Here is a 25371-nt window from a genome sequence, read left to right as displayed (position 1 = left end):
CCAATGCAACTGATACAGTTGTGAAAAGCCTTCCCCATAATTTAAAATAATTGATATTACCATACAGAAAATACATTACACCAAACTAGACCTCATTTTTGGGATGTAATGTTAATCCAACACTTTTTATTCTCTTAAAAACAAAATAAAAACAAGCCACATCTGTTATGCTGACTTAAAAATCTGATTCCACTAGAGGTCCCTGTGGTTCAAAAACTAGCCCTGTGTGGAGCTCTGTGACAGGCAACTTCTTCTACTCTCTTTTGCAACACACAAAGCTCGCTGCAAAGCCATGACATTAAAAAGCGGGTCTTCGAGACAAAGGCAGGCTGTATTGATATATGAATGTAAGTAAAATAAATGACTCATTCTATTACCAATGCTTGTAATTTATGTCTGAATGGTAAACTGCAAATCAGAATGAGAAAGGGACTGAGGGATTAGTTTGAAAGGATATTTGGTTCTTATTGAGTGTAAGGGTGTGGAGGTTGGGCAACCTGGGCAACCGGAGGTCATTTCCAAGCAGATTGTTGTCAACGACCAGCTCTTCCAGCTCAGTGAACATTTTGAGGCCCGCCAGTGACCTGCAATGATAAGGCAACAGGAAAACTGTTATGGCTCTAAATCTGGTCGGCTGTTATTGTGCAGAAATAAATATTTCAGCCTCCCTCTTTCATACGCCGGGAGAGTATGGGTCTGGGCCTGTCAGGGAAGTGAATGACAAGAATTAGTGGTGCTGAGCTCCCCTGGCATGGTGAGGCATCCTTCAGCGGCTGGCAGGATGAGGGATGGGGGTCACTTGTGAGTAGCCAGGATTCAAAACAAAAGGCTTCAGAAATGCGGCGGGCAGGATGAATTTGTCAATGTCTTGTGCCTTGAGGCGCCCAGTTTCGCCTGACCCTAACCCTCCATTCCCAAGACAAATCACTCTGTCACAGTTCACCTTCACTCCCCAGACACAAATTTAACTTGTCATCCATCATTTTCACAGAGAAACCGGAATACAATCACAATCACAGATAGAATGGAAGGGAAACTTTTTTTTTGCAACTGTGCCACGATAGGGGTTAGTGTTGGTATTTTAACATCAAAGGATGTGTTTTTTTTTTTTGTTGGAAAGGAGGAATTCTGCCTTTCCACTCCTTTTTTATGACGCATTGCAGAAAGAGGTGAAGGGTCATCTCAGCTCTTTCCCTCTCGCACACATGCACATTCACACCGGCATAAAAATGATGGAAGGTGGTGTTGGGAGAAATGTTAAGGCTCTGCAAAGTCCATGTTACGGAGGACGGAAAAGCAACATGTGCGTTGTCTAATCCTTCACACTGTCAACATGCCATGTTAAAGTGTCCTGGGCGACTTCATTGACTTTTCAAAGCTGCCACAAGTGAACACGGTGTACTTCTGAAGATCTGTTTCTCAGAGTTCACATGCTGAATTTTCAAATTAACACGGTATTTTTAATTATTATATATATTTGACTATGCTTATTATTTAGTCCAAGCTTCACATTTTCCTAATTCTACATTATATGTTAAGTACAGAATGTTCCTGCTTTTAATAGCAGACAGATATGCTTGACATGAGGTTATGTAAATATAAATTCCAGTGAAGAGTCACATTGCAACATGGACTCGAGGTACAGTGAGGTCTAAGCAGCTGCAGCAGGAATTATTTCTCCTCCCTGGATCTGTCTAGTGTCAGTGGCTGCCATAATACACACTAACTTGGAGCTATGTAAATATAACACCTTTAACATAACAATGTGCAAATGGACGGCGCGGTAAGAAGCATGGGGGGAAGATGTATAATTACATTCATTATGGAAAATTAACTAGATACTGCCAAAGGAAGGAGAATTTTTTTTTTAAATTAAAGGTAATGGGTATTTGCAATATAAATGGTGTACAAAAATACACTACACGGGTCTACTAAGAACAGGTCAATGGGGTTGTTCTATCTGGGGATTCTTGTGTGGCTTTCTGACCCGTCGGTTCTCACCACCCGGTCGTGGATGCACAGAGCGGACGTACCGACAGCAACTTTGAACTATAAAGCAAATCGTTGCAACTATTTTTTTTTCCAGGTGGAAATCGACAAATCAGCAACTCATTGTGGATGTCAACATTTTGCAAACACACGCTTGATACCCACAACAACAGCTGACAGTACCTAGCGAGTGTGCTGGCAAAGCCACAAGCTGACAACCTCTTATCAGGTCTGATTAATGCATCAGTAAGATGGATGAATGGAGAGATGTGCCAGTTTTCTGAAATCGTACTCTGTTTGCTTGTGTTTTTTCCCCCAGTGGTGCTTCACTTTTATGAATGCGAAAAGGCCCATTATGGTAGTACACTACAGAGCTGGTATAAATATGAGATATACTGACAATTTCTTTATTTTAACTTTTTTATTTTTTATTCTTTGGGCAATTTACTATTGTTTATCCAGCATTTAAAAAACTAACTACATTCGTTTAAAAATAAAAACATATCTGTCTTGCTCGGCTTTATGGAAATTATGAAAATGTACATGCATGTTAGAACGAGTATGACTGGGCTGCTGGCTCAAACCAGCAACTAGAAAACAAAATGTATATTTTTCAGCACCGTTATGGTCTTTGTATTGACAGGGAATTCAGTACAACACGCAATTAATCAGCAAGTATAATCTTTGTTATATGGTGTAGTTAAGCACACCTGCGTACCATAATTGGATAAACACTATTGCATTTGCTGTTAACAGAGGTTGCTAACAAAGTATTGCCACCTGTAAGTGTGTATGTGTGTGCATGTGTGTATGATGGGCTGCAGTCCTGTGGGTTATGTTATTAGCTGCTCGGTTAAAGGGAGCCTCGTGGCACAGGAGGGAGCCTTATTAATTGTTGTTTTCATGTCACCACTGCTGCGTGCACTGGCTGATTTAATCAGTTAAATTCACAGCCAGGGGAGAGCAACTGAGTCCCATCCAGCATTAACTACAGTGCGGGGATTGAACTTCTAATACTCTCCAGCTTTCTGAGCTCCCTCTGCAGATTTACGTAGCTGGTTTCATTACTTTTTATAAGCTTTCTTGTTTTAATGTGCAGCTTGGAAAACTAACAAAGTTTAAGCACTGCAGCAAAAGTACTTCACTTGTAAAATAAATAAATAAATAAATAAAAAATGCTTTTGCTTTTAACAAAGCTAATGAGCATAATTGACTTGAGTCCCAGTGCTTTAGAAATTTGGTAAATGACAAACACAGGAAACACACACATCCAAAACACGAATATTTTACAAAACAAAACAAAGCCTATATAAACAATTTTTCTAATGTTAATGTTTTTATGTAATTCACCTTCGAAAACTGTTGTGATATTAGCGATAATGAAAATCCATAGTAATGTGTTTTCATGTATGTTCATGTAAATCCCTAGCCATGAAAAAGTAAATGACATTTTGTTTGGATTAGAGAACGATAGATAGAGAAAATCAAAGAAATACTACATGGGAAATAAATGACTGTTACTATTATTATCATATTGTATCACATTGTTATGCATGTATGTCTATATATTATATCTAAACATATCATTTGTAATGTGAGAGCAATCTGCTTTTTCTTAAACCTCTAACTACCGAGAGAGAGAGAGAGAGAGAGAGTGAGGGGTGGTAGCTTTAACGAGGTGAGGCGATGAATCCTCTCCTTGTTAACATAATTATGATCAGCCTCATTGTCAGAGCTAATACTTCACATGGGCTGTCTTTACGCTTTGACTACCACTTAGCCTGTGTAAGCTCACCATCATATATCATACAACCCCTTGTGCCTCAGTGTGTGCTTTTGGGCTTGCATAAGTAGCACATGTATGTGTTGAAATCTTTATTATCTGCTAAGATCCTGTCTACAAAGTCTACTGAACACACAGAGTACATACACTAATATCTAGCTGGAGCAGAATGCCAGCACAGGATGTGAGGGAGGATGTGAGAAACCAGACAAGGACATCGAAGAGGAGACAGTGACCCAGAGAGCAGCCCTGCCAAATCAATACACTAATACTAATGCAGACATAGTGATTGATAAACCGCTGCTGACAACAGAGGGAAGAAAACTCTCGACCATTATTGGCTGAAATGTCAGTCACTCCTGCCAATGATGTGCACTAGTGTCATGTCAGATATCCTCAGGCAAGGCATGAAAAATGGAGAACGGCAGCCTTGGCTTTTTTACATGTGTTACACAGACTGCTTTCTTATGTCTGCTGCTTTGTCACCTAAATGAATTATAGTCAGCAATTTTTAGGAACTCGATAACGATAGGTCAAATGTGAAGCTCCTCTAAACTGTTCATTACAGAGCTTTAGTGTAAAACAACTTCAAAGCCTTCTCTTTTACTGAAGTGGTGATAAAAATCACATGGGTAACATCTACCACAGCAACACTGAAAAAGCTCCTGAGTCTAGTGTATATTAAAAACAGACAGACAAACAGACACACACACACACACACACCAACAGCCTCTGCAGCTGTTGTCCACAATTGAAGGGCTGGTGTCCTTTCAATGATCACAGTGATGCAGAAAAGCAAAGCACTGTTATTCTAAACAGAGGACCAGAGCTGCACAGTGACAGTCATAATGACGTCGTCCTCAGAAGGCAACAGATAAATGTTTGATGAATTGACCAATACTGGGGCCATGATGGGCTTCATATGTGCATAATGGACTATTCAGAGCTCCCTTCAGATTGCCTGCCAGGATAAGGTACTGTAATGAATGGGAAAAGGAACTGGACCTGGGAAACCCAGTATGTGGACTGGCTTTAATAAACTTATTTAGAAAAGTGAATGGAGGAGGGCTGGTGAGAGACGGATAGAGGAGGATGGAAAGCCATTTGGTCAAAACAGTCAAGAAATATTCTGTTGCAACTCTGTACAATACAAAATATCTCTCCATCTTAATTAGCAATTCAATAAACTATCCATATCTATATCTTGTTGACTTGGTAATGCTCCACTAATATGATAACAGTTTTCAATACAAATCAACTTATTTAAGAATCAAGTCCAAATTTCATTATACAGCTGCAGTTGGTTCAATTTACTTCACCTAATTTTCAGATATTGTTAATCTGTTATATCAACAGAAAATCTCTCAATACCAAATGCGATTTTAAATAGCTGAACATAATTGATGTTTTTTAAAACTGTGGCACAGTGTTGCAGGACTGGTTAGCACCTTGCAGCAAGAGGGTTCCAGGTTCAAATCCCAGTCTGGGCCCTTCTGTGCGGAGTTTGCATGTTCTCCCTGTGCCTGCCTGGGTTTTCTCTGGGTACTCCAGCTTCCTCCCACAATCCCAAAAACATGCACATTAGGTTAATTGGCTACTCTACATTGCCCCGAGGTGTGAATGTGTGCATGTGTGGTTGTCTGTCTTTGTGTGTGTCAGCCCTGCGATTGACTGGCGACCAGTCCAGGGTGTACCCTGCCTCTCACCCGTAGTCACCTGGAATAGGCTCCAGCTCCCACCGTGACCCTGACGGATAAGAGGTATTGAAAATGGATGGATGGATGGATAAAAGGGTGGCGAGTGTGAAAGGAGAAGCATGATCATAATATTATCATAATAGAGAATAAAATGTAACCTATTAGTGCACCAAGTCTTCATTGGTTCAACACAGCTGTATTTCATCACTTTAACCAGCAACAGAAACACAAACAAAACATCAAAAAATACCAAAATACTGCATCAAAACACTATCAGAATTAGCTCATTGTAAATAAGATGACATTATCTGTGAAGAAAATTAATGCCCTGCAACCCCTCAAGCCCCCAACAACCCTCTTACCACCTCCACACAGTGCTGATCAGGTCTGTTCCAGCACTCTTCCCTCCAGCTACAGTTTATGGCCTATACGCGACTCTGTACATGCATCTCTGATGGCGCTGGTAAATTAGACTGTCATTATCTATCTCTATCTCCCCCACAGCCCTCTCCCTTTCTCACCCCCTATCTGACTCACATTTAGACAGCCACTGCTCAATGTGGCACTCCTCTCTCTGTATTGCCAGGCCTCAGGTGGCAGTCATTTAAAGATCACACGTCCAGGACACACACAGCCCTCCCTGAATGCATGTCAATTCACACATGGGAAGGGGATTACACATCTCCTCCTAGGCAGCTGCAAATTACTATTAATGGCAATGCAAATCATTAGAGTACGTTTGGCGCCGCCAGCAAATCTCTTCTTTATGTGGGTTCACTCTTAATCTTTTTTGAATATTGTGCATGCTCGCTTATGACAGCCTGTGTGTAAAAGCATCACTACAAAGCTGTCAATTGGTGGTGGCATGTCAGATTGAACTTTACACAGGATTACATCATTTGCAAAACAAAAATATATTTTTGGGGAGCACAGACAATTTCAAGCAAGAAGAAATCTGTGAAACATAATTAGCAAAGTTCTTTGTTGATGAAGATGTTAAATATCACCACTCACTGCTTCATTCTATACGAGGTTATTATGTGAGAAGTGCAAATTAATGTCTCCAGCACGGCGTGTCTGTCGAACGTTTAAAGCTAGCTCCTGTGCGTTTGAATGATAACACCACTGTGGGTCCTACGGTGTCTGAGTTATAGACTACCCCTGTGGATATTCCTGCTGAGTGTGTGAGGTTAATATTCTCTCTCAATGTCATTAGCGCTGGTAAAGCTGAGCTGAGAGTACTGTGAATCAGACAGGGACTGATCCTGTCAATTCACACACACACACACACACACACACACACACACACACACACACACACACAAAGAGCCAGGGCCAGACAAAATCAAAGCCACTGCACCGAGGTCAGCATCACCTGGCCTCATGCTTCCCCTTGCATCTGCAATCCTTGTCTGATTAATGACCCTGGATCAACCCCAGACAGGGGATAAGGACTTGACAGACATTCCTGTCAGGCCCAACCTCATAAGCCTTGCCTGACCCTGGTTTGGCCCCAGATGAAGTATAAGCTCCAACAATGACCCAATTGAGAGAAAGGAGAGAGTTGCCTTCTTCCTGTTAAAGAAATGAAAAGATCACTGCAGAAAGGTGGACATCTCTTTTAAAGTTTCACCAACCAAGCTTTGTTACATGGCCAGACAGAATGACACACGACGTGCAACACAACACATGTACACTGTGAAATACATCATCAGACAAAAAATAAAAAAATAAAAAAGGAAAACGGTATGCTGGTGAAGTCAAGCTCCTTCAGAGCCTATACAACACTTCCCACCTCGTGGTGCTTGGCCTCTGCTCACAGTACAGCCATGCGTCTTGTGAATGTTTGTGTTGAAAGATTAGTTGTCTATCCACATGACAAACACCCTCCTCTCTCAGTGAGCGGGAGCTGAAAATCAATTCACTGATGGCATCTCAGTCAGTGAGGACATCAATGCGGCACAAACAAGCACAAGTAAGCTCTCATGCATTCTGCACAGGCTCACACATCTTTATGTGTGTATAATACTGTGGAATCACAGTGACAGGGTCAATCAGCCAAGGCATAGTGTGATAAGTATGCTTGCCATTAAGCGATGAGTCTTGCTTCAACAAAAGAATGCACAAACATATATAATGTAAATATATAGAATATGTAACTGGAAACAAACTCATGTACTCTTACAATAAATAAAAGGAACCATTAAATAATAGAAGCTTCGATCTGTGAGGAAGAATCCCTCAGCCTGCCTGTCTGCCTGTACGCTCTGTCATTACAGTGTTCAGGCTCAGTGCTTGTCAACATTTCCCTGAGAGGAGGGGGGAGCCATCCTGCATTACGTTTGAGTGAGTTCAACTGTCAACTGCCAGCCATTTGTATGCCTCAGCATCCACCTAATAGCAAATAATCACTACCCCGCGCTCTCTTCATGGCAAATGATCGATGATGTCTTGAAGTCTGATGGATGACCCTGCCACAGTGATGTCCAGGCATGCATTAAAAACCACCTCTATGAAATGCCTGTCAGTCTGATGAAGCGACGCACACAAAATCACACGCGTGTGCACATACTGACACCTAGGTGTGCATGCACACAGATGAAGTAGAAAATGCACAAAGTGAGGGAAAGCCATGACACAATTCAACACAAAAAAAAACAGAAATAGGAGTTAATTTCTTTATATTAGTGGAAAATTTTATAATGTGATGGGACCTGTGGTGTGATTGGTAGACAGCATTACTAGAGGTAGACTGCTCAAGTACCACCTGGGATGCCTCTTTTTTTCCTCTCACCCTCTCTACTTGCTTCCCTCTCTCTAACACACAAACAGCTCCCTATTACCCCTCAGTGTTCAGATTAAAATGCACAGCACCACAATCTTTGATCTCCCACTTGCTGACACAAATCCTTTCAAGCCTCAACATTTTCCTGCAAAGGTAATTAGTGCTAATTAAAAAGTTTCGAAAGCAGTCTTAGGCTTCTGCTGTTGATGCTGCCGCTGCTGGTGCTCGGGCGCGCCCTCCGTCAGATCACCCATCTACCCCCTCCACAAGTCTTGCGGATGTGTGTGTCAGCTGTGTTCCTGCCTCTTTCCTGCAAAGGATCCCATAACTAGACGACACCAGTCAGCCTAGAATGCTTGAAGAAGCAGAATGAAATCTGGAAGCCCAGTAAGGGGTCTAACTGGTGGTTCTTCCCCCCTAACAAACCTGTGCTCTGCAGGAGAACATGTAATGACACATGTAAGAAATACAAATCCCACAAATAGAACAGGTGTAGTCTTTAATTGGGATATCCTAGCTTGGGGGGCTTGCAAACATGGAGTAATTAACTTGATAAGGGATTCAATTTGCTGAAAACATCATTGCAGAGAGACATATCATTTAGTACTGGCTGTGATTTGCATAATGACAAAAAAAATGCAAAGACACCACATTCTTGTGGCATAATGAGTGATAAAATGAACTTCCTGTTTGGTGTGATGTCAACAATTTGAAATAAGGCTATAACTTGAGCAGTCTAACAGTGCTATCATTCATTCACCGGCCTGCCTTATTGCTTTCATCAAGCCATTATTATGATATAATTAGCTGCCTTTCTAGCATATTATTAAGTGGCTTGCTGAGTGTCAGGTACAGAGGCGTCCCTGAAATGACACACACACACAGACAAAAAAAAAGCAATATCGTTCCACAATGTTTCAAAAAGATAATTACATAATCTCAGCATGGAGAGCAAGCAGAAAAGTGATAATTAGACAAGTATCCCTGCCAATTAAAGTATCTAGCCTTGTATATTTTCCTGTGTGATCCAGAGCTTGCTGCACTTCCATGTACAATGTAATATGATTACAATGGTCATGTAAAACCATCATAAAGACATCAATACAGTTGTACATTGCGCCAATATTGACCCATCATATGTTTGCAGTGCAGCTTGCAGCATTGTTTACTAGAATCTGGGAGGTTTTTGGAGCAAGTTTGCATGTCAAGGTGACAATAAAAGCCATGGGACTGTTTTAGCTCTAATAAGCCTATTAATAGGCTTGATGATTGACATGTAGGTGGTGCCGACAAGAACAAAATCACAGTAACGACAAAGTTATTGATTTGACCTTTGGGATTATTCCCTCTTTCATCGTTGTTGTTTTTGCCTCATTTTACACCTCGGAAAGAGATAATAGAACATGTCACTGCACAAGGCAGTTTGAAATTGAATGCCATCATTTTAATTTAAATGTTACATTTTCAGTGACATCTCTGTCAATGCATAATTGGCACTGGATGTACATATTTATCATTCAGCGAGAGACACTCAAAGACGCCGACAGATATGTTACTTTGATGGGATGACAGTCAGAGGTGGAAAAAAATAGGACTGCAAATCAACTGTCATGCTGTCAGTTAAGCTTTTTGTCACAAACTTGCATATAAACATGCATGATTAGTGAACAAGCTGTAGGCTGGAGTCAGTCTTCCAGAAGTGTGTAAATCGTTGTATTTGATCCAAACAGAGAGAGCAGAAGTCAGTAGACAGACTTGGGAGAAAATCATAGCAAATGAGGGACACTTATTGGGAGAAGATCCTTTACAATGACAAACTTAAAGTGCAGTTATTTAACTTATTACAGCGTGTTTAAAATCAAGGATCACACGCTCTAGGAGTTACTTATATATAACCAACACTGGTCAGATTGCAAAAATAAGTAGAATGTTTAGTTTAACAGTCTATAAAGATAGAAACAAAGCTATAACATGAGGTGTAGTGATTCATATGTACACTGCTTTGAAAAAACAGACACTAGAGATCAGAGAACCTTGTTGCAGTAGTAGTAATAGTTTCTGCCCAGTGTAAACCACGGTGTACCTCCCTGAGGAGAAAAAAAACCATCCCTCCCGCTCTCTCTCTCACTTTCTCCCCTCCCTGCCCCACTGCGTGTCTTACCCCTGGCCCATTACCTTTACAGAGTGAGGCTCATTAAAGTAGGCAAGTTGAGTCAAATCTTTCTGTAATTCAGCAGAGGTGAATTGCTGTCAACATCATTAACCGTCATTTCTCCAACTCAATTCAGTACTTATGAAGTGTTCTTTATTGTGTAATGATCCAGATCTCTTCTCTAAATCGCCCCTCTTCAAAGGCCCTGGAGGACATACCACCCATGCAGCCGACTGATATGCTAGAGGGCCAGATTAAACTTGGCTCCGTCATTACGTTCCTTATAGAGCTTAAACAGATCTAGCATTTCATCCTGCGCTTCAGCTAGCAGGTACTGCTTCTCAGGAGGAACAGAGCAGAAGAAAGTTCAGTAGACACCCAGTTTTGACCAGAGAGAGGGATAGTGGTTTTCAAATATGGCTGTCTAAGCCACATCTTCTACTATCATTTTAATTGGGTTTGCTACATCGCAAGGCCAAACTTCTGCCAATAACTTTCGTTACTCCCTTTCTGTTTCTGTTTACTCATGGCTCACTGATCTCATGAGGCCAGTGGTCAGGCTGGCTCCATGTCTAATTACAGTGAGAGCTGTCCTGATTGCCATGCTAGATGTCCTCTGAACCCTGTCTTAAGAGAAGCCTCCTTTGTGCCTCTGTCATTGTGTGTCCCCTAGTGCTCAGTATCATGCTATGAGATGTCCTCTGGGCCTTGTGTTGGGGGAAGCCTCTTTTGTGCAGGCATCTTTGTGTGTCCCCAGTACTGAACCCCCTGCTAGGTAGGAACACAGACAAAGTGCAGCAGGGGGATGCTTCTCAGGGCCCTAAGACCTACAGTAAATCTTCAAACAATTTAGACAAACAAAAACGGCTGCTGTGTTGCGGTGAGAGTAGACAAGGAAAAGCAGATGAATAAGCAACATCAATTACCGGGGCTTTGACCTGCAGGCCCCCACACCATGGCACACATTTCACACCAAATCGCCCCAGATTGAAGTTGACACTGCTGGAGTGGAAACACTGACCCCTCACAAGGCTAGCGCTTCAAACATAAAGGCAGAGAAAGGCAGGGGGGGACTGACAAACTACGTAGACCAAGGCCAAAGTGGAAGCGAGACAAGGAGGAGGGGTATGAATAATAATAATAATAAAAAAAAAGACACACATAATAGGTCCTAGTTTGTTTCAAAGTGAGACAAAATGGCTCAATTTGAGCACTTAGGCCATCGAATTGGCCCAGCTGAGGTACAAGAGGAACATGCAAGGGGACAACCGCATCAGGCCACTGATAAGGAGCCTATAAGAGGAACAAAGCCGGATGTCCAACAGGCTTACCAGTGAACCTGGACTGGACTGGACCTCTTTAAAGCTTGTTTTAGCCTCCCAGCTTTACCCCCCAAAAGTGCCGCTTCCCCCCGAAGCCTATTTACTCAGGCACATAAAGCCTCCCTCTACTTTGTTAGCTTGGACAAAGGCAAAATAAACACATGGGTCACATTTGTTCAACACACAGTACACTACCATGATAAAAAGTTCCTCAAAGACCCTTTTCAAGAAAAAAAGCAATACTGGCTCAAGTGTTAGCTCTTACTTTGTAGTTATGCTTATTATAAAAAGTGCCTTTTTTCATTAGCACTTTGATTGAAAACCAAGAAAATGAGTGTCTCCAAAGGTGAGAAAAGATCATGCAATCCTATAACAGTTTGTCAATACAGTGTTAATTAATCTAATAACAAACTGCTTTGGAAAACATGCCTCAAACTGAGTAGAAGACAAGTAGTCTCGCAGCAGCATAGCAGCACATTGACACATTTGGGGGCATCTGACTGTGGATAGAGACAGTCCTAACAATCTCCCAATTAGCCAAGGGGAAAGCAGAAAATATGTCTCAGGTTCACGGAGCAAGCGCGAAACTTAATAATATGGCATGGCATATAAAAACAGAGCATGTCTTTTTATAGCCACATGTGAAAATGAAGCAAAAAGAAAAGAAACAGCAGCTAGAAAAGGTGCTTGACTTCTTACCAAAAAAAAAAAAAAAAAAAGGTTTTTAAGGGTCTTTCTACTTGACAGTGAATTTAACTGACATGATAAATGAAACACATAGAATTAAAACCACGCAGGAAACAGATGCAACATTTACAAAAGACACCCTTTATCTGCTTAGGAGTCTCGGGTCTTTCGGACAGCAGGGACCACTTGTGAGGACCTTTTTTGATTCTGCGGTGGCATCAGTCATCTTCAGTGGAGTGGTCTGCTGGGAAAGCAGTATCTGAACTGCTGAGAGGAAGAGACTTAAGAAACTATTTAGGAAAGCGAGCTCTGTCCCAGGATGCCCCAAGTGCAAGTGGCTGGAGAAAATAGAATGATGAGGAAGCTATCATACCTGATGGAGAATATGTCCCACCTCATGCAGCACCCTCTACCTCTAAGGAAGGATCCTTGCAGTATCAATACTTGCTATGTGCAATAATGTGAGTTCAGCCTTTCGGTCTCTGCTCTTAGTTATTATAGTTTGCTTTTTACTGATGTCTCTTGCTATTGCATTAACCCCTTTGCTGCTGTAACAAATTTGCAAATTTCTCCACTGTAGAGTTAATAATGAATTACTGATAACACTTGATCTGACATGACACCTGCCGTGAAGAGTCTTTGTATGCATAAATATAGTTCATTTGTGGTAATACATATGTGTACACTGATGAAAACACATTATTCTGTATAAATTATTTTGAAATATAATTATCAGACCAAAATGCATTCTATTTATTATACTCATACATGTGTGGTAGAAACCAAAAAAAACTTCACTTCTCAATGCAAAATACTGCAGAACTGACTGTACTTAAAGCTTACAATGTGCATTACATTCTCACTCCTGATAATTTCCAGTTTAATAATATGAACATTATGGAGGTCATTAGCAAACCTAATGAAAGTCTGAAACCAATTCTGCCTCCATGAAACCATGACACATTGACAGACAGACAACGTGGTCTGTCAGACAGAGCAAAGGATTATTCACAAAGAACATAAAATTCTAACATTATAACAAACTATTTAATCCATTGAAAGGCTCCGCATGTTTGCCTAATGTATAGGACTTAAGTGTGAGCACCTGTTTCAAACAATGAAGCCATCCGCATTTGCGCCCCCCCCCCAGCCAGATCACAGACATTCAAAAAGAATGATAATGGAGCCTACGCCAGTCAGTCAGTCAGTCAGTCAGACGTCTTTGCAAATGGAAATCCAGAGAAAGGTGGAGATGGGAATCATTTTATCTAGTTGACACACATTACAACGGAGAATTTCAAAAGAGTAAGATGGAAGCTCTCAGGTCAATTATGGTGTCAAGGCTGTCAGCTTGCGATGAAATATATACCTTTGAAGAACACTTTACTCGAGGGATGGGGTAAAAAGGATGGGAAGACGTACTGTTTAACCCAGAGACCATATAAGAATACCAGAGATGATGGAGTAGAACGTGGCATGATAATGGACCATTTTTACTGAGCACACTTTGTCAAGATGGACAGAGTACACCCACGTTCTGAAGGGTAGTATCAAGGAATATTATTCTGGTGGCCAACGCTGATTAATGAAATCAGCTGAAACAAAGTGCTTGGTCATTAACAAAGTCATTAAGATAATGGGAAAAGGTGATTTACAATATGTATTTTAAGTTATTCTGCAGTTCAACCAGACAATTCAGTTGTTCTACGATTTTGGAAAATCAAGTTTGCTAAACAACCACACTAAGTCAGTGAAAAGCCATTTAAATAAAGGAAAGGTTTAAAATACAGTAACACACACACACACACACACACTATCACACCCACACACAAACCTTGAGGAAAAAAAAAAATCAGTGTTTCTTCAGTCGCCTTTCATTCTAGCCTCCAAATGTAAATGTCCTCACCCTCTGTTCAAGATATAAAATACTAACCTTGGGACAGTGAATGACAGAGGGAATTATGGGTAATTGTAGTGTCAGAAAGGGAGACAGCTGTATGATGAGATTCTGTGTCATTTAGACAATCAGAAACTTAAGAGGCAGTGTGACACATTTCTCCCCCTCCATCCGACAGGACTCCTGACATGGCTGGTGATAATTTCCAGGAGAGGGGAAAAGAGAGACAGAAAAGAGTGAGCACAAATGAAAATGGAAGTCACAGAAGGAAAGGTGTGATTTCTCCTCTTTCGTATGCAGCGTGGGCCAAGTGATAGCCTGTGTGCTGCATTCATTGCTGGAATCAAGAACGAAATATCCTCTTACATGTCAACCTGCCAGCCAGATAAGAGGTGTCTGAAGCTCTGTATGAGATTAATACTTCCCAGCTAGAAATGCCACAGGATGTGAAGGGGGACTTTTGATCTCTGTGTGGTGAAGCCACTTCAACAACAGTACAAGATTTACCACCAAAGAGCCGTACTTCCTACTGAGGTCAGATATGCGTGTGGACAAGCACTGACACAAAACAACATACCTTGTAGTGTACCTAAACCACAAACAAAGAATAACAACATTAAGCCTCGTTGTCAGTTTATACACGTTCGCTCAGGCCACAACGAATAGGAGATAAATGAAAGGATGAAGTGCCTGTCAACATAATGAATTCAATAAAAGCAACATTGTCTGCTTTGTCACATTTCAAAAGCTGTGACATGTAATTACCGTTATTTGTAGAAATAGCCTTCATTATCATCAGTGAGGGCCCTTCCATTCTAACCACTGCACAGAAGCTCAAGAACCTTCTAATAGAAATATGCTATGATATTGTAGTCTTTTCTGAGAAGCAGAATGTTCTTGTTGTATACAATTAGACAACATGGAATAGTTAAAGAATACAAAGTTAGTGTAGCTCCATTTAGGCAAATATCAAATAGGAGTAAACTGTCAGATGATTTGGTCTCCTTAGGAAATTGTCACTTTTCAGGATAAATTCACTGATGTTTCATAAAGTGTTTGAAGGTCCTGAATGGTAAAGCAGTTGGAGATGTGCAAGCTAAACAGAACTTCTGCTTTCAGGTGCTAATTCATTTTGATTTCCACACCAGAATCAAACTGTTTGTTAGGCAACAGTGTCGCATATCGCAGCTATGCACACACATATAACTAGAGTCAGTAGCTTCTTTTTTCTCTTTAATGCCAATGCTGGTGACACAAGATGTAGAAGGCTACAAAAACCAACACAGAAGTTTTGATCTACTCCCATCATCCAGGGGAAGTGAAGAGCCGGTGGATTAAATCTATTTTTGATAGAAATAAAGCTCAAAGATGGCTCGATACTGACTTGTAACTTGAAACTTGTCTGTTGAATTAGCAAATTCCGTGGCTAATGTAGTTAGCATCTATTTTGTGCGCTCTATATAGTGCGCTGGAGCAATGTTGGAGTATTAATATTGAGGCAGAGTCAAGAGAAACTGTGTGAACGTTGTGCCTCATTTGAAGCCGATGTAAGCCAGAGTAGTTGGCTGAATGTGGGAAAATGTTTTATTTTACTCTTCTACACCATCATGATCCTGACTGTTAATGTAATGTTTCTATTGCTTCTGTATGTGAATGTACTTTATTGACATGCCCTGTGGTACCCATGCTATAGTCATACATAAGGGCAATTTCTGAAAATAAAAAAAATAACAAAATGCTGTTGAGAAACAAATGCTGCTTTGTTTTTGTAATCCTACTCCTTGTCTCTTCTGAGAATGAATCACATTACTATTTCACCTACAGTAAAGCACAGGCTACTCCTCACAAAACAGATTGAGACCTGTATTTTACTTCATTTTAATTCCCATTTGGAGTCAATTGATTGTCTTTAAATCATTTTTTCTCTTTTAAAATATGTTCCCTTGCTTTACATTGAAAAGAGGTAGAATCATGTTTTGAGTGAAATTCTTTTTGGTTTTGTAATACCATAATAAAATACTGTCACAGTAAAAAAACAGCAAAACAAAACAAAACAAACAAACAAACAAACCATAAAACAAAACCAAGCAAAAGAACCTGCAGCGGTATAAATTTTACGTCATATTGACCTCCTCTGGTGAGAAGATATCATATGTGAGGATGAGCAGCAAACTTACCATAGAGTGTTTACCATATTAGTTACTCTACCTACAAACATACAGCAAGAAGACCTGACTAACATAGATTAAAAAGAGTAAACCACTGCGAGGATGCAACCACCTGCATGACTCAAGACCTTTTATTTTGGTTGATCAAAAACGTTCATTTTAAAACCTGTTGTGTCATTATTTAAATAAAGACAGTATGAAATAGATAGAAGTAAATCATTTAAATTCATCTGATCTTTCAGCGTAAAATGCAGTATTAGATCCAAACAAGAGGGTAAAATATCATTTGACATTTTTGTTTTGGTTATATTATAACCTTCAATGTCAATGACATTGTAATTAAAATTATTGAATCTATTGTATCTTTAAAAAAAAAACATACTAAAGAGTCAACTTCACAGTCAAAACCTAAATGTCTGAAGCCCAACATAACAGGGCTGCTGTGGTGAGAAAACAGATAATGAGTAGAGAGAGAGAGAGGGAGAGGGAGAGAGAGATTCCTTCTTTCTTTTCTCCCCGTTTCATTCCCTCCTATTTTTTCTTCCCTCCGTTCTGCAGTTGTGTGTCCTGACCTTGCAGCTTCTATGGCCCATCCATCTTGGGCTGCTTAGCCATTTCGCTGGCTTCATACTGCGCAGATTAACACAATTCATCACCACAATCATCCTCCATTCATCACCCTTTCCAATGAATGTTTTGACATCCAGTTAATTTTCTGCTGATGATTTATCAAATTATAATTACCATGCTCTGAAGGGCTCATTTATTATGTTGATACATGATAATGATGCCAAAGTGGATTGAATTTTAAGTAAGTTCTCCCTGCGATTATAACATATGCGTTATTGTGAATAATGCTGTGCGATTTGATTCTTTACAGCCTAATGACAGTCCTAATGTTATAAAAATCAATGCAAAAAAAAAGAGACAAAGTGAGACTGTTAATTCAATTTTTTTACAGAACAAATTGTTTGGCTGGGGTGCAGCGAGCATGAAAAAGTTCAATTAGATTCAGAGCTTCCATCTTGGATGCTCAGTAATTAAAGAGTGTACTAATTCAATCAGGGGGTAGGACTTGGGCAGAGGGAGTTAGGCTGTTTCTTAATAGGTTATAGGTTATTTCTCACATGCTGCCCTCATAGGCACTTCATTAGCCTTCTGCTTTACAATTCACTCAGCTTTTCAGCCTCATTATTATCCAGGCTTATTAAAATCCAATGGCTGCCTATCTGTTTCTATTACTGAGGAGCTGACCAGCCTAATGCAATGGGTCAGTGTTAAGGGCAAACACACTAAATGCTGTTTATGAGCACTGAAAGAGGAATAGTAATGGCTGTTGAAATTTTGTGTGTTTTTTCCTCTTATCTGTATTAGCGAACAGTGGTGGGAGCACAAGTGGGCTAGTGTGACCTTTATTAAAGCTCAAATACATATCCAGTTGCTCTCAACAATAACCTTTCTTCATATGATAGATTATTAAATCTTTAAACAGGGTAGTGGATTCAACAGGGCAAAAGTGGATTTCATTTGGTCTGATTTTTTTTTTCAGTTTTTGTCACAGATACCATTTTTTTTTGTTTTAATTTATTTATTTATATAAGTTTTGCACGAGCTCTGGCATTTGATCTGCCGACCTGTGCTTGGACACCAAGCTAAATCACTGGTCAAAAGATGGAGGCGGTTTGTACGGAGCTGCAGTGCATTCTGGGGCACAGGCAACCAGCTCAGGGAGATGAGGGCTTAGGAGGTGTTAAAGGTTATTGAATGCTGGAGAATTCTCCTGGCGGTGAAAGCATTGTTTACAGCTATCTATTTTTTTGACTCTTTGCCCTTGGGCTGCGGCCCATAAACAGAGCTGCTATCCCCCACACCCCGGCTAGTGGAGAGTGCAGAGCATAATTGTGAGTCCCCCTTGGATGTCCCAAAAGTGAAAGATGTGTCTGGTAAGTGAGAGAGGTCAAACACGAGCATGGATATTTATTACATGCACTGCAACCAGATGGAGGCGGCCCATCCATCAAGCAGAGCTGTCACGCTGGTCACAAACGTTTCCCATAAAGACAACCCCCCACCCTCCACCCCCTCACTGCCTCTCGCTCTCCCTCTGCGGAAGTAGGAGGTCCATTCGCATGGGAGGAAAGAGAGTGTGAAAGAGCAAGGAGACTTGTTTTGTGCAGTTATGAACTTTAAGACCAGCACACGACATCTGCAGTTTGGCAGCCTTTCCATGACTCCATTGGTTTCATCATTTTTCTCTCATTAGGTCTTTCTCTGAACTGAACCAGGACTATTTTTAGCAAAGAGAGGAAAAAAAAAAAAGAAAAAACTTTTATCAATACTGCTGTGACCAGCGGAGTGGACGGTCAAAAAGGGCAAGACAGGAAGGCATGCAGCCAGGCAGCTTAGGGAGATATTAAAGGAGCAGAAGGGGGAGCAGTGGAAGGGTGTTTCTGACACTTGCTCCCTCATTCATCAGGCCCTCATAGGCCTGTCGGTGGCAATGAAAAGATTTCACAATACAGCCGCGGCAGAAACTCATTCTGGCCCTCATCCATCATGCTCAGCCCGCTAGCCGTTCCACTGACCTAATCTGTGATGCTTCGCTGCCTGCACCCCGTTTCTTAAAGGCAGGCTTCATTACTGTGAGGGAGAGCAGGAGATAGAGGCCAGGGGCAAAGGGCCTGGAGGAAAGTGCCATGGTAGTCAGATACACACTGAGACTTGAGGTACATAAAACACTGAGACAGCCAACTGTCACAATGCCCCCCCACTTCATAAAGCAAAGCAAACTGAAGTATACATTGTCACTGATGACAGAGGCCTTTGGGGAGAAAAGAGAAATATAGCAGAGAAATAGGGAGCTACTGCCGGTCATTTTAGTCTGATTAACTTTGAAAACAATCTCACTGTCATGAAAATGTCCATCTAACAATCAAACAGCCTTCCTCCCATCCATCAGTCAAGTGATTAGGCGGCTTGTTACTGTCGCAAACAATTTTCAAGTTGATGAGTGATAGAAGCAGAATCAGAAATGCCAAACTCGCAGAGAGGGTTAAGCAGAGTTTGTTTGAGATGCAAACACTATGCTCTCTTAATGCCCCCCCCCCCACCAAACACACACACACATCCACAGTCTGTTGGGTTCTCTGTCCTGGACTGCCAAATGTTACTTAACCAAAAAGGGGTTGGACAGAAGGAGGCAGTCTACCTGACCCTGGACTTGCTATTATGGAGCTTTATTCCCTAAACCCCTGCTCTGGGTCTGAGGCCAGACTATACTGGCAGCTCCCCCCTCTTATCTCTCTAACTGTTCTGTCCCCAGACCCTCTTGGCCACTGCCTAATAGAGCCTGTCTCTGCACTGAGGGACAAATTCAATCAAGCCCCTCACTAAACATCTTCGAATTGCATTGCTTCAGCTCTGTGGGAAAGTGAATATTGTTGCTATTTAAATCAAATGAATTGTTGAGGTCGCCATGTGATTACTGCCCAGCCATCACCAGATATGGAACAAAACACCTTAGCCTTTGAAGAAGCAAGAAGATATGGCTTTTACAAAAAAATTGGTACCTTTTTAAAGACATATAAGGCTGTAAGAATGCTGCAAGTAAACTAATCTATTATATATGAATGCATAAAACTAATATGTGCAAAAAAAACCCCCCAAAAAACAAAAAACATGTTTATTATAGCTACGTTAGTTTTTTCACTGGACACAGTGAAAACAGTTGTACCTTACATTCTAAGTGTCTGTTTTCCAGCTCCACAGCCACTATAACAAGTACTTTGCAGTAACACTTAGGAAGGTCTGTAAACTCTAATAGAATTGTATCTCAAATAGCTGTAACACTGAATGTAATTTGGGTCTGTGCAATAATAAACTTTAATTTGATTCAGTTATTATGACGTGCTCACTATTTCTGTTGCACCACTGTATAAGGTTTGTTGTATCCCAAAACGTAACATATTTCTAAACTCTTTGAGATACACAGTATACATACACAGTACATTCCTGTAGATGCGTAGCACCATTAATCACCTTATTTTCTTTATGTTCAACATACAGTATGATACAAGGCATGATGTCCAACATAATCCTTAAAAAAAGGAGAGAATGTAATCTCCAAGCCCTCCCAAATTGCTTTCAACATTCGCTCAATGATCATATTACCATCAGATCACTTATTGCATCATACATCCTCCCATGTTGGAGGCTGGAGATTAAAGAGACAGCTAATTGATAGGCAAGGCTGCCCAGGAAACACCAACAAGACAGATCAAACTGATGGGAAATGTTTACAAGCCTTACATCAGCACAGATAACATCTGAGGAAGGGATTTTCTTTAAAGCTCCCATAAATCAAACATATCAAAATGTATACCATTGTGGATTTTTTTTAAAACAAATCTAAACAAAAGTAGCAGTTAGTTGTGTGTGTTTGGACTGTATACAAAAAACAGCACTATCTCTATGATTCCAAACCACCTCATCATTCGATATCTAATCCTTTCTTAAGCTACTACATTACCTACTAGTTTGTGACGTTATATATAGTTTGCTTTTGTGCTATTCCCATTGTTTCTACATTATTTTTATTTAATCTTTTTTCCATTTTCTGTTTTACTTTACGCATAGTATGCTAGAAGTAAAAGAAAGAAAAGAAAAGAAAACGGCATTAGTATCATATTAAAATCTATACACAGCATGTCCAACCAGATGCAGAACAAGAAGTCAATAAAAAGCTCTGTAATTCAGTGAGGATGGGAGCATTTCTCGTTTGAGGGAGAGGCTTTTATAGAAAGCTGTTAAGGAAGAGCAGAGTCCTCAAGTGATTTTTTTGACAATTTAACTGGTTCTCCTGACACATTAAATGACTATGCTGACAACTTAACTGCACTGCCAATCAATATTTCCTATTACTCTCATTGTCAGAGAGAAAATAAAAATATGATATTGAGGTCAACTCAGGACTGACAAGGCATTAAGGCCCTATCAGTGCTGCTTATTAATGCAGATAGCCCATCAAAAGTAGACAAGATGTATGCCTGATGATGCAAATTCAAGTTTTTCCTTGAGAAATGACAACAAATATTAAAATGCTATGAAGAAAAAGTTTGAATTTTAGATGGTCAACACTGAAAATAATGGATTTCAGAAAACTGAATGATAAATCTCACGCCTTGCATTTGTACACATTGATTTCTTCAAGCAAGGCATGGACTGAAAGCTAACTAGTGACTGTGCTTGCCTGTTTAAGGCACTGTAAGAATGCTGTCCAAAAAAAGGAAAGAAAGAAAAAAAAAACAAACAAATCCAACAATCCTATCTTAAGTAAGCTGCTTGACTCCACCCACACTATTACAACCCGACAGATTCCACATCAATGTGGGGAGGAGAAGACAATTAACCAGGGGTTTAACCTGCCAATCATGTCCTGTCAACCTATCACACTTGCACTTGCAGGTCCACCTCCTTCTTAACTCCCTCTGTGATATGCTGCTGGCAGTTTGGATAGTTTGACTGACAGCAGTCCTGATCCTGGCACTGGGAGGCACCTCTGTGGACGTTTCGGACATGAAGGAGGAAGATTGGGGCAGATGTGACAAGGGTGAGGTGAATGGGCCTAAAGGTTAGAGAGAGGGCCAGAAATTTGCTGTACTAATTAGATGTGCAAAGCAGCACAGGGGCACTGTCACTGCAATGATGGGAGTAAGGAAAGGGCTGGTGGAGAGATTTGTTTTCACTGAGCAGGAAAGTGTGCAGACTTTTTCCCTGAGTTCAGCCAGTAACTGCATTTACCACAACTAAATAGACAGATGTACAGGAAAACAGAAGCAGAATATGCAAGATCAAGCAAGACAAAAAAAAATTCCTCTCACAGCATCTCCTGCGGCTCTGTTAAAACATGTCTACAAAATGCAGCTCTTCCTAAATATTAAGCTTGCTCAAACTCATTCTCCAACTCAAACTGGCCTTTTCTTTCCTCAAACAAGACTATAAAAAAATCTTTAACTGTACTTTAGAGACAAAAGTTAAAGGGACACAGACACAGTGCATGTTAGATTAGCCGCATGTAGGCAGAAATATGGGCTGAACCCGTTGGCTGTGTATTCCATTACTTTGCTCTTTACTTCCAACCCTTTGGATTCCATACCGTTCTGTTAACCATCAGCAATTATCTCCCTGTCAGAGCTAAAGGTAACAAATTTCCCCCCATCCAGCCAGCCGCTATCATCCTCTGGACACCAGCATCAACTGACAGCAGCTAAATCACGCCAGCCAGCCAAGAATCCTGACAGACAAATGCACTACCTTGGAAAACCTGGGCCCATCACTCTAAGAGGGGAGGGGTGGAGGGAAAGGAGAGGCGGTGGAAGAGGGTGTCTCTCCCCGCTGACCTTATACTTCTTTCCCCCCTTCCCTTTCTTGCTGTAAGAGATGGACTGCCCTGTATTCTGTAAGCACAGGGCCCCGTTCCCAAATAAGAGAATTATTAATGGAGCTTTCCTTGGTGCTGGTTTATCTTGTACCATCACACCAGGTCCAGGTTTCTCCCTTTTACAGATAGAAACAGAGAGCTGGGACTATGCATTATCCACACAGCACTCAGCAACAACAAAACAACATTAAGGTTCCAACTACAAGCACCATATTTTTGCTACCTGGGAAACTTTCAAAAACACCTGTTTTCTACATGGAGAAGAACCACCAAATTTAAGCAATGTGTCTCTTGAATCATCAGCATTTAAATTAATGTAGCTATGTGACTCACCTTGGACTTAAATGTCCAAAGAACAACACAGAATACAGTAGATACACGGAAACTGTAAGGTTGAATTTGGCTAAAGTTGTCCATCTAAAGCTTTATAACATTTTCATGGATAACTGCTAATTCTTAGAATCACTATTTTAATAACTGATTAACTGTTTCAGTCAGATTATAAAGGAAAAATGCCAAACATAACTTTCTTCTCAAATGAAAGGATTTTGCTGATTTTCTGTTTCATATTGCTAACATATTGTTTGACAGAAAAATCAAAACACTGGCAGCTTTGGAAAACAGACATTCTTCACAATTTTACAGACCCAAACATAATGAAAAAAAATGTTAGCTGTTAGCTGCTTATACTAAATATCTGGTAAGGTGAACTACAGCTGTTGAGGGCAAGTTTTGTGTATCTGACACCCAAAAACCAATGAAATAACTGCAGTAGACAGGTTGACGAGCAAAACATGGTTGATCTGCGCTGAAGCAGTGGAATGCATTCTTGTGCAGATTAGTGTGATTAATATAACAGACTGACAGATGAGGTTAGGGCAACAAGATGATGCCTATTCTAAATGACATAACCTTTTCTTGTGAGTCAAACATATTCACTGTGAAAGTCATTGGCACGACACCACTGCTCAGCACATCACCTTTCCCATCCCTGCTGCCATTCATTTAGGATTTTTTTTTTCCTATTTTAGAATTTAGTGCTATGAAATGAACCGTATGATCGAGCCTTGACACTGTGCAAACGAGGTAAAGTAACATAAGCAAGTAGGTGTAAATCAAGTTTTGTTTGCATTACTGTAAGTGGTTCACCGCTTTAACAGCTCTTCCCATCAGTTCGCATTAGCATACTCATGCAGGTAGATTTCTGTGTATGACACCCTGTATCAGTACGGGTGAGAGAGGAGGGGAGCTGTACCTGACAGTGGCCTGTCAAGCCAGATAGGATGTGTTTAACGATAAGCTGTCTCCCTGGATCTCACACACACACACGCACGCACACAAACACACACACACACACAAACCCACAATAGTCCACCACCCAGCTTAAAGACAGCTCAATGACATTTCAAAACCTCAAAGGTTAGATGTAAGAAGCGGAGCGCATGTGATCTGATCTGTTTTCGAAATATCACCTGCCAATACTTAAAGACCATAATTTGATTAAGTACGTATATTACCAGACAAGCTGCCCAATACAACCATCATATACTGACATTTTATTATTGGTGATGAAATCAGAAATGGTTTAGGGCATGTTCCATTTATTAGCAAAAAATCTGTCTTTTATTGTCAGGGTTTTTTTTTTTGATTTATCAATAAATTGTTTGTCTATAACATGTCAGAGAATACTGAAAAGTGACCATCATGCGTTCCCAGAGGCCACAGTGGCCCGTTTGACAACACATAAAACATAATGAGTTTATAATCATATAAAGCTGCATTTTGATAAATTACTTTATATGATTACGATTATAAAAATTGTTGATGAATATTTTTTTTTTAAACTGTATTTTCAAACATTATTATGTTAACATCTCACTGTAAAACTGAATAAGCGCAGAGCCAAAACAATTCTTCTCACTGGTGACTAAATCCATCACAGTTCATTGAGTTGCCTGCAGTTACTTTTCAGCCGGGACGTTCAAAGTCACAAACTAGCAACAACCGACTCGGATCAGAAAAACACAGCAGGTGAAGCAGCAACAATCTCACTCCAAAACAAGCTCAGCAGTTTAACAACAGGGGCCAAATCTACGGTAACGACAAAGATACAATTGTACTGTAGAGCAAGCCTACCGGGGTGTACTGGTTTGGCTATAGTAATTGGAGGTCTACACACACACACTCACACGCAGCAGGCCCATAGGCAGGATCAATATTTGTTGGGATTGCACCTTGTTCCAACAATGTAAGATTTACTGCAGGCGTGGGGGATTTACACTTTGTCTTCGAAGCAACTCATCAGTGCAACCCAATTACTAACCCCAGACAGACAGCATTAACATGGGCCCCGCTGCTGCTTTATGGCCCCTCAGCCCGTCTCATTCCAGCCTCTTCAGGCGCTGCCACCATAACGGATACTACACTTAAAATGTGCTCACAGGAATGAATT

The 25371-nt window shown here is 40.6% G+C and overlaps 1 protein-coding gene across 20 annotated transcripts in view; it reads right to left on the bottom strand.

The window, feature by feature from the left end:
- lrmda (leucine rich melanocyte differentiation associated) overlaps positions 1-25371 on the bottom strand; it is a 210859-nt gene that overhangs the window by 85630 nt on the left and 99858 nt on the right. For all 20 annotated transcript variants that reach the window (XR_006844474.1, XR_006844464.1, XR_006844467.1 and 17 more), the window contains exon 3: positions 458-584. Coding sequence is in view for 8 of the 20 variants with exons in the window: in XM_046401233.1 (XP_046257189.1) it covers positions 458-584 (127 nt within the window). In the remaining 12 variants the exon portion in view is untranslated. The remainder of the gene's footprint in view (positions 1-457; positions 585-25371) is intronic.

Source organism: Scatophagus argus, chromosome 10 (genome assembly GCF_020382885.2).
Source record: "Scatophagus argus isolate fScaArg1 chromosome 10, fScaArg1.pri, whole genome shotgun sequence".
Classification (NCBI taxonomy): domain Eukaryota; kingdom Metazoa; phylum Chordata; class Actinopteri; family Scatophagidae; genus Scatophagus; species Scatophagus argus.
This window is presented reverse-complemented; position numbering and strand designations above follow the sequence as displayed.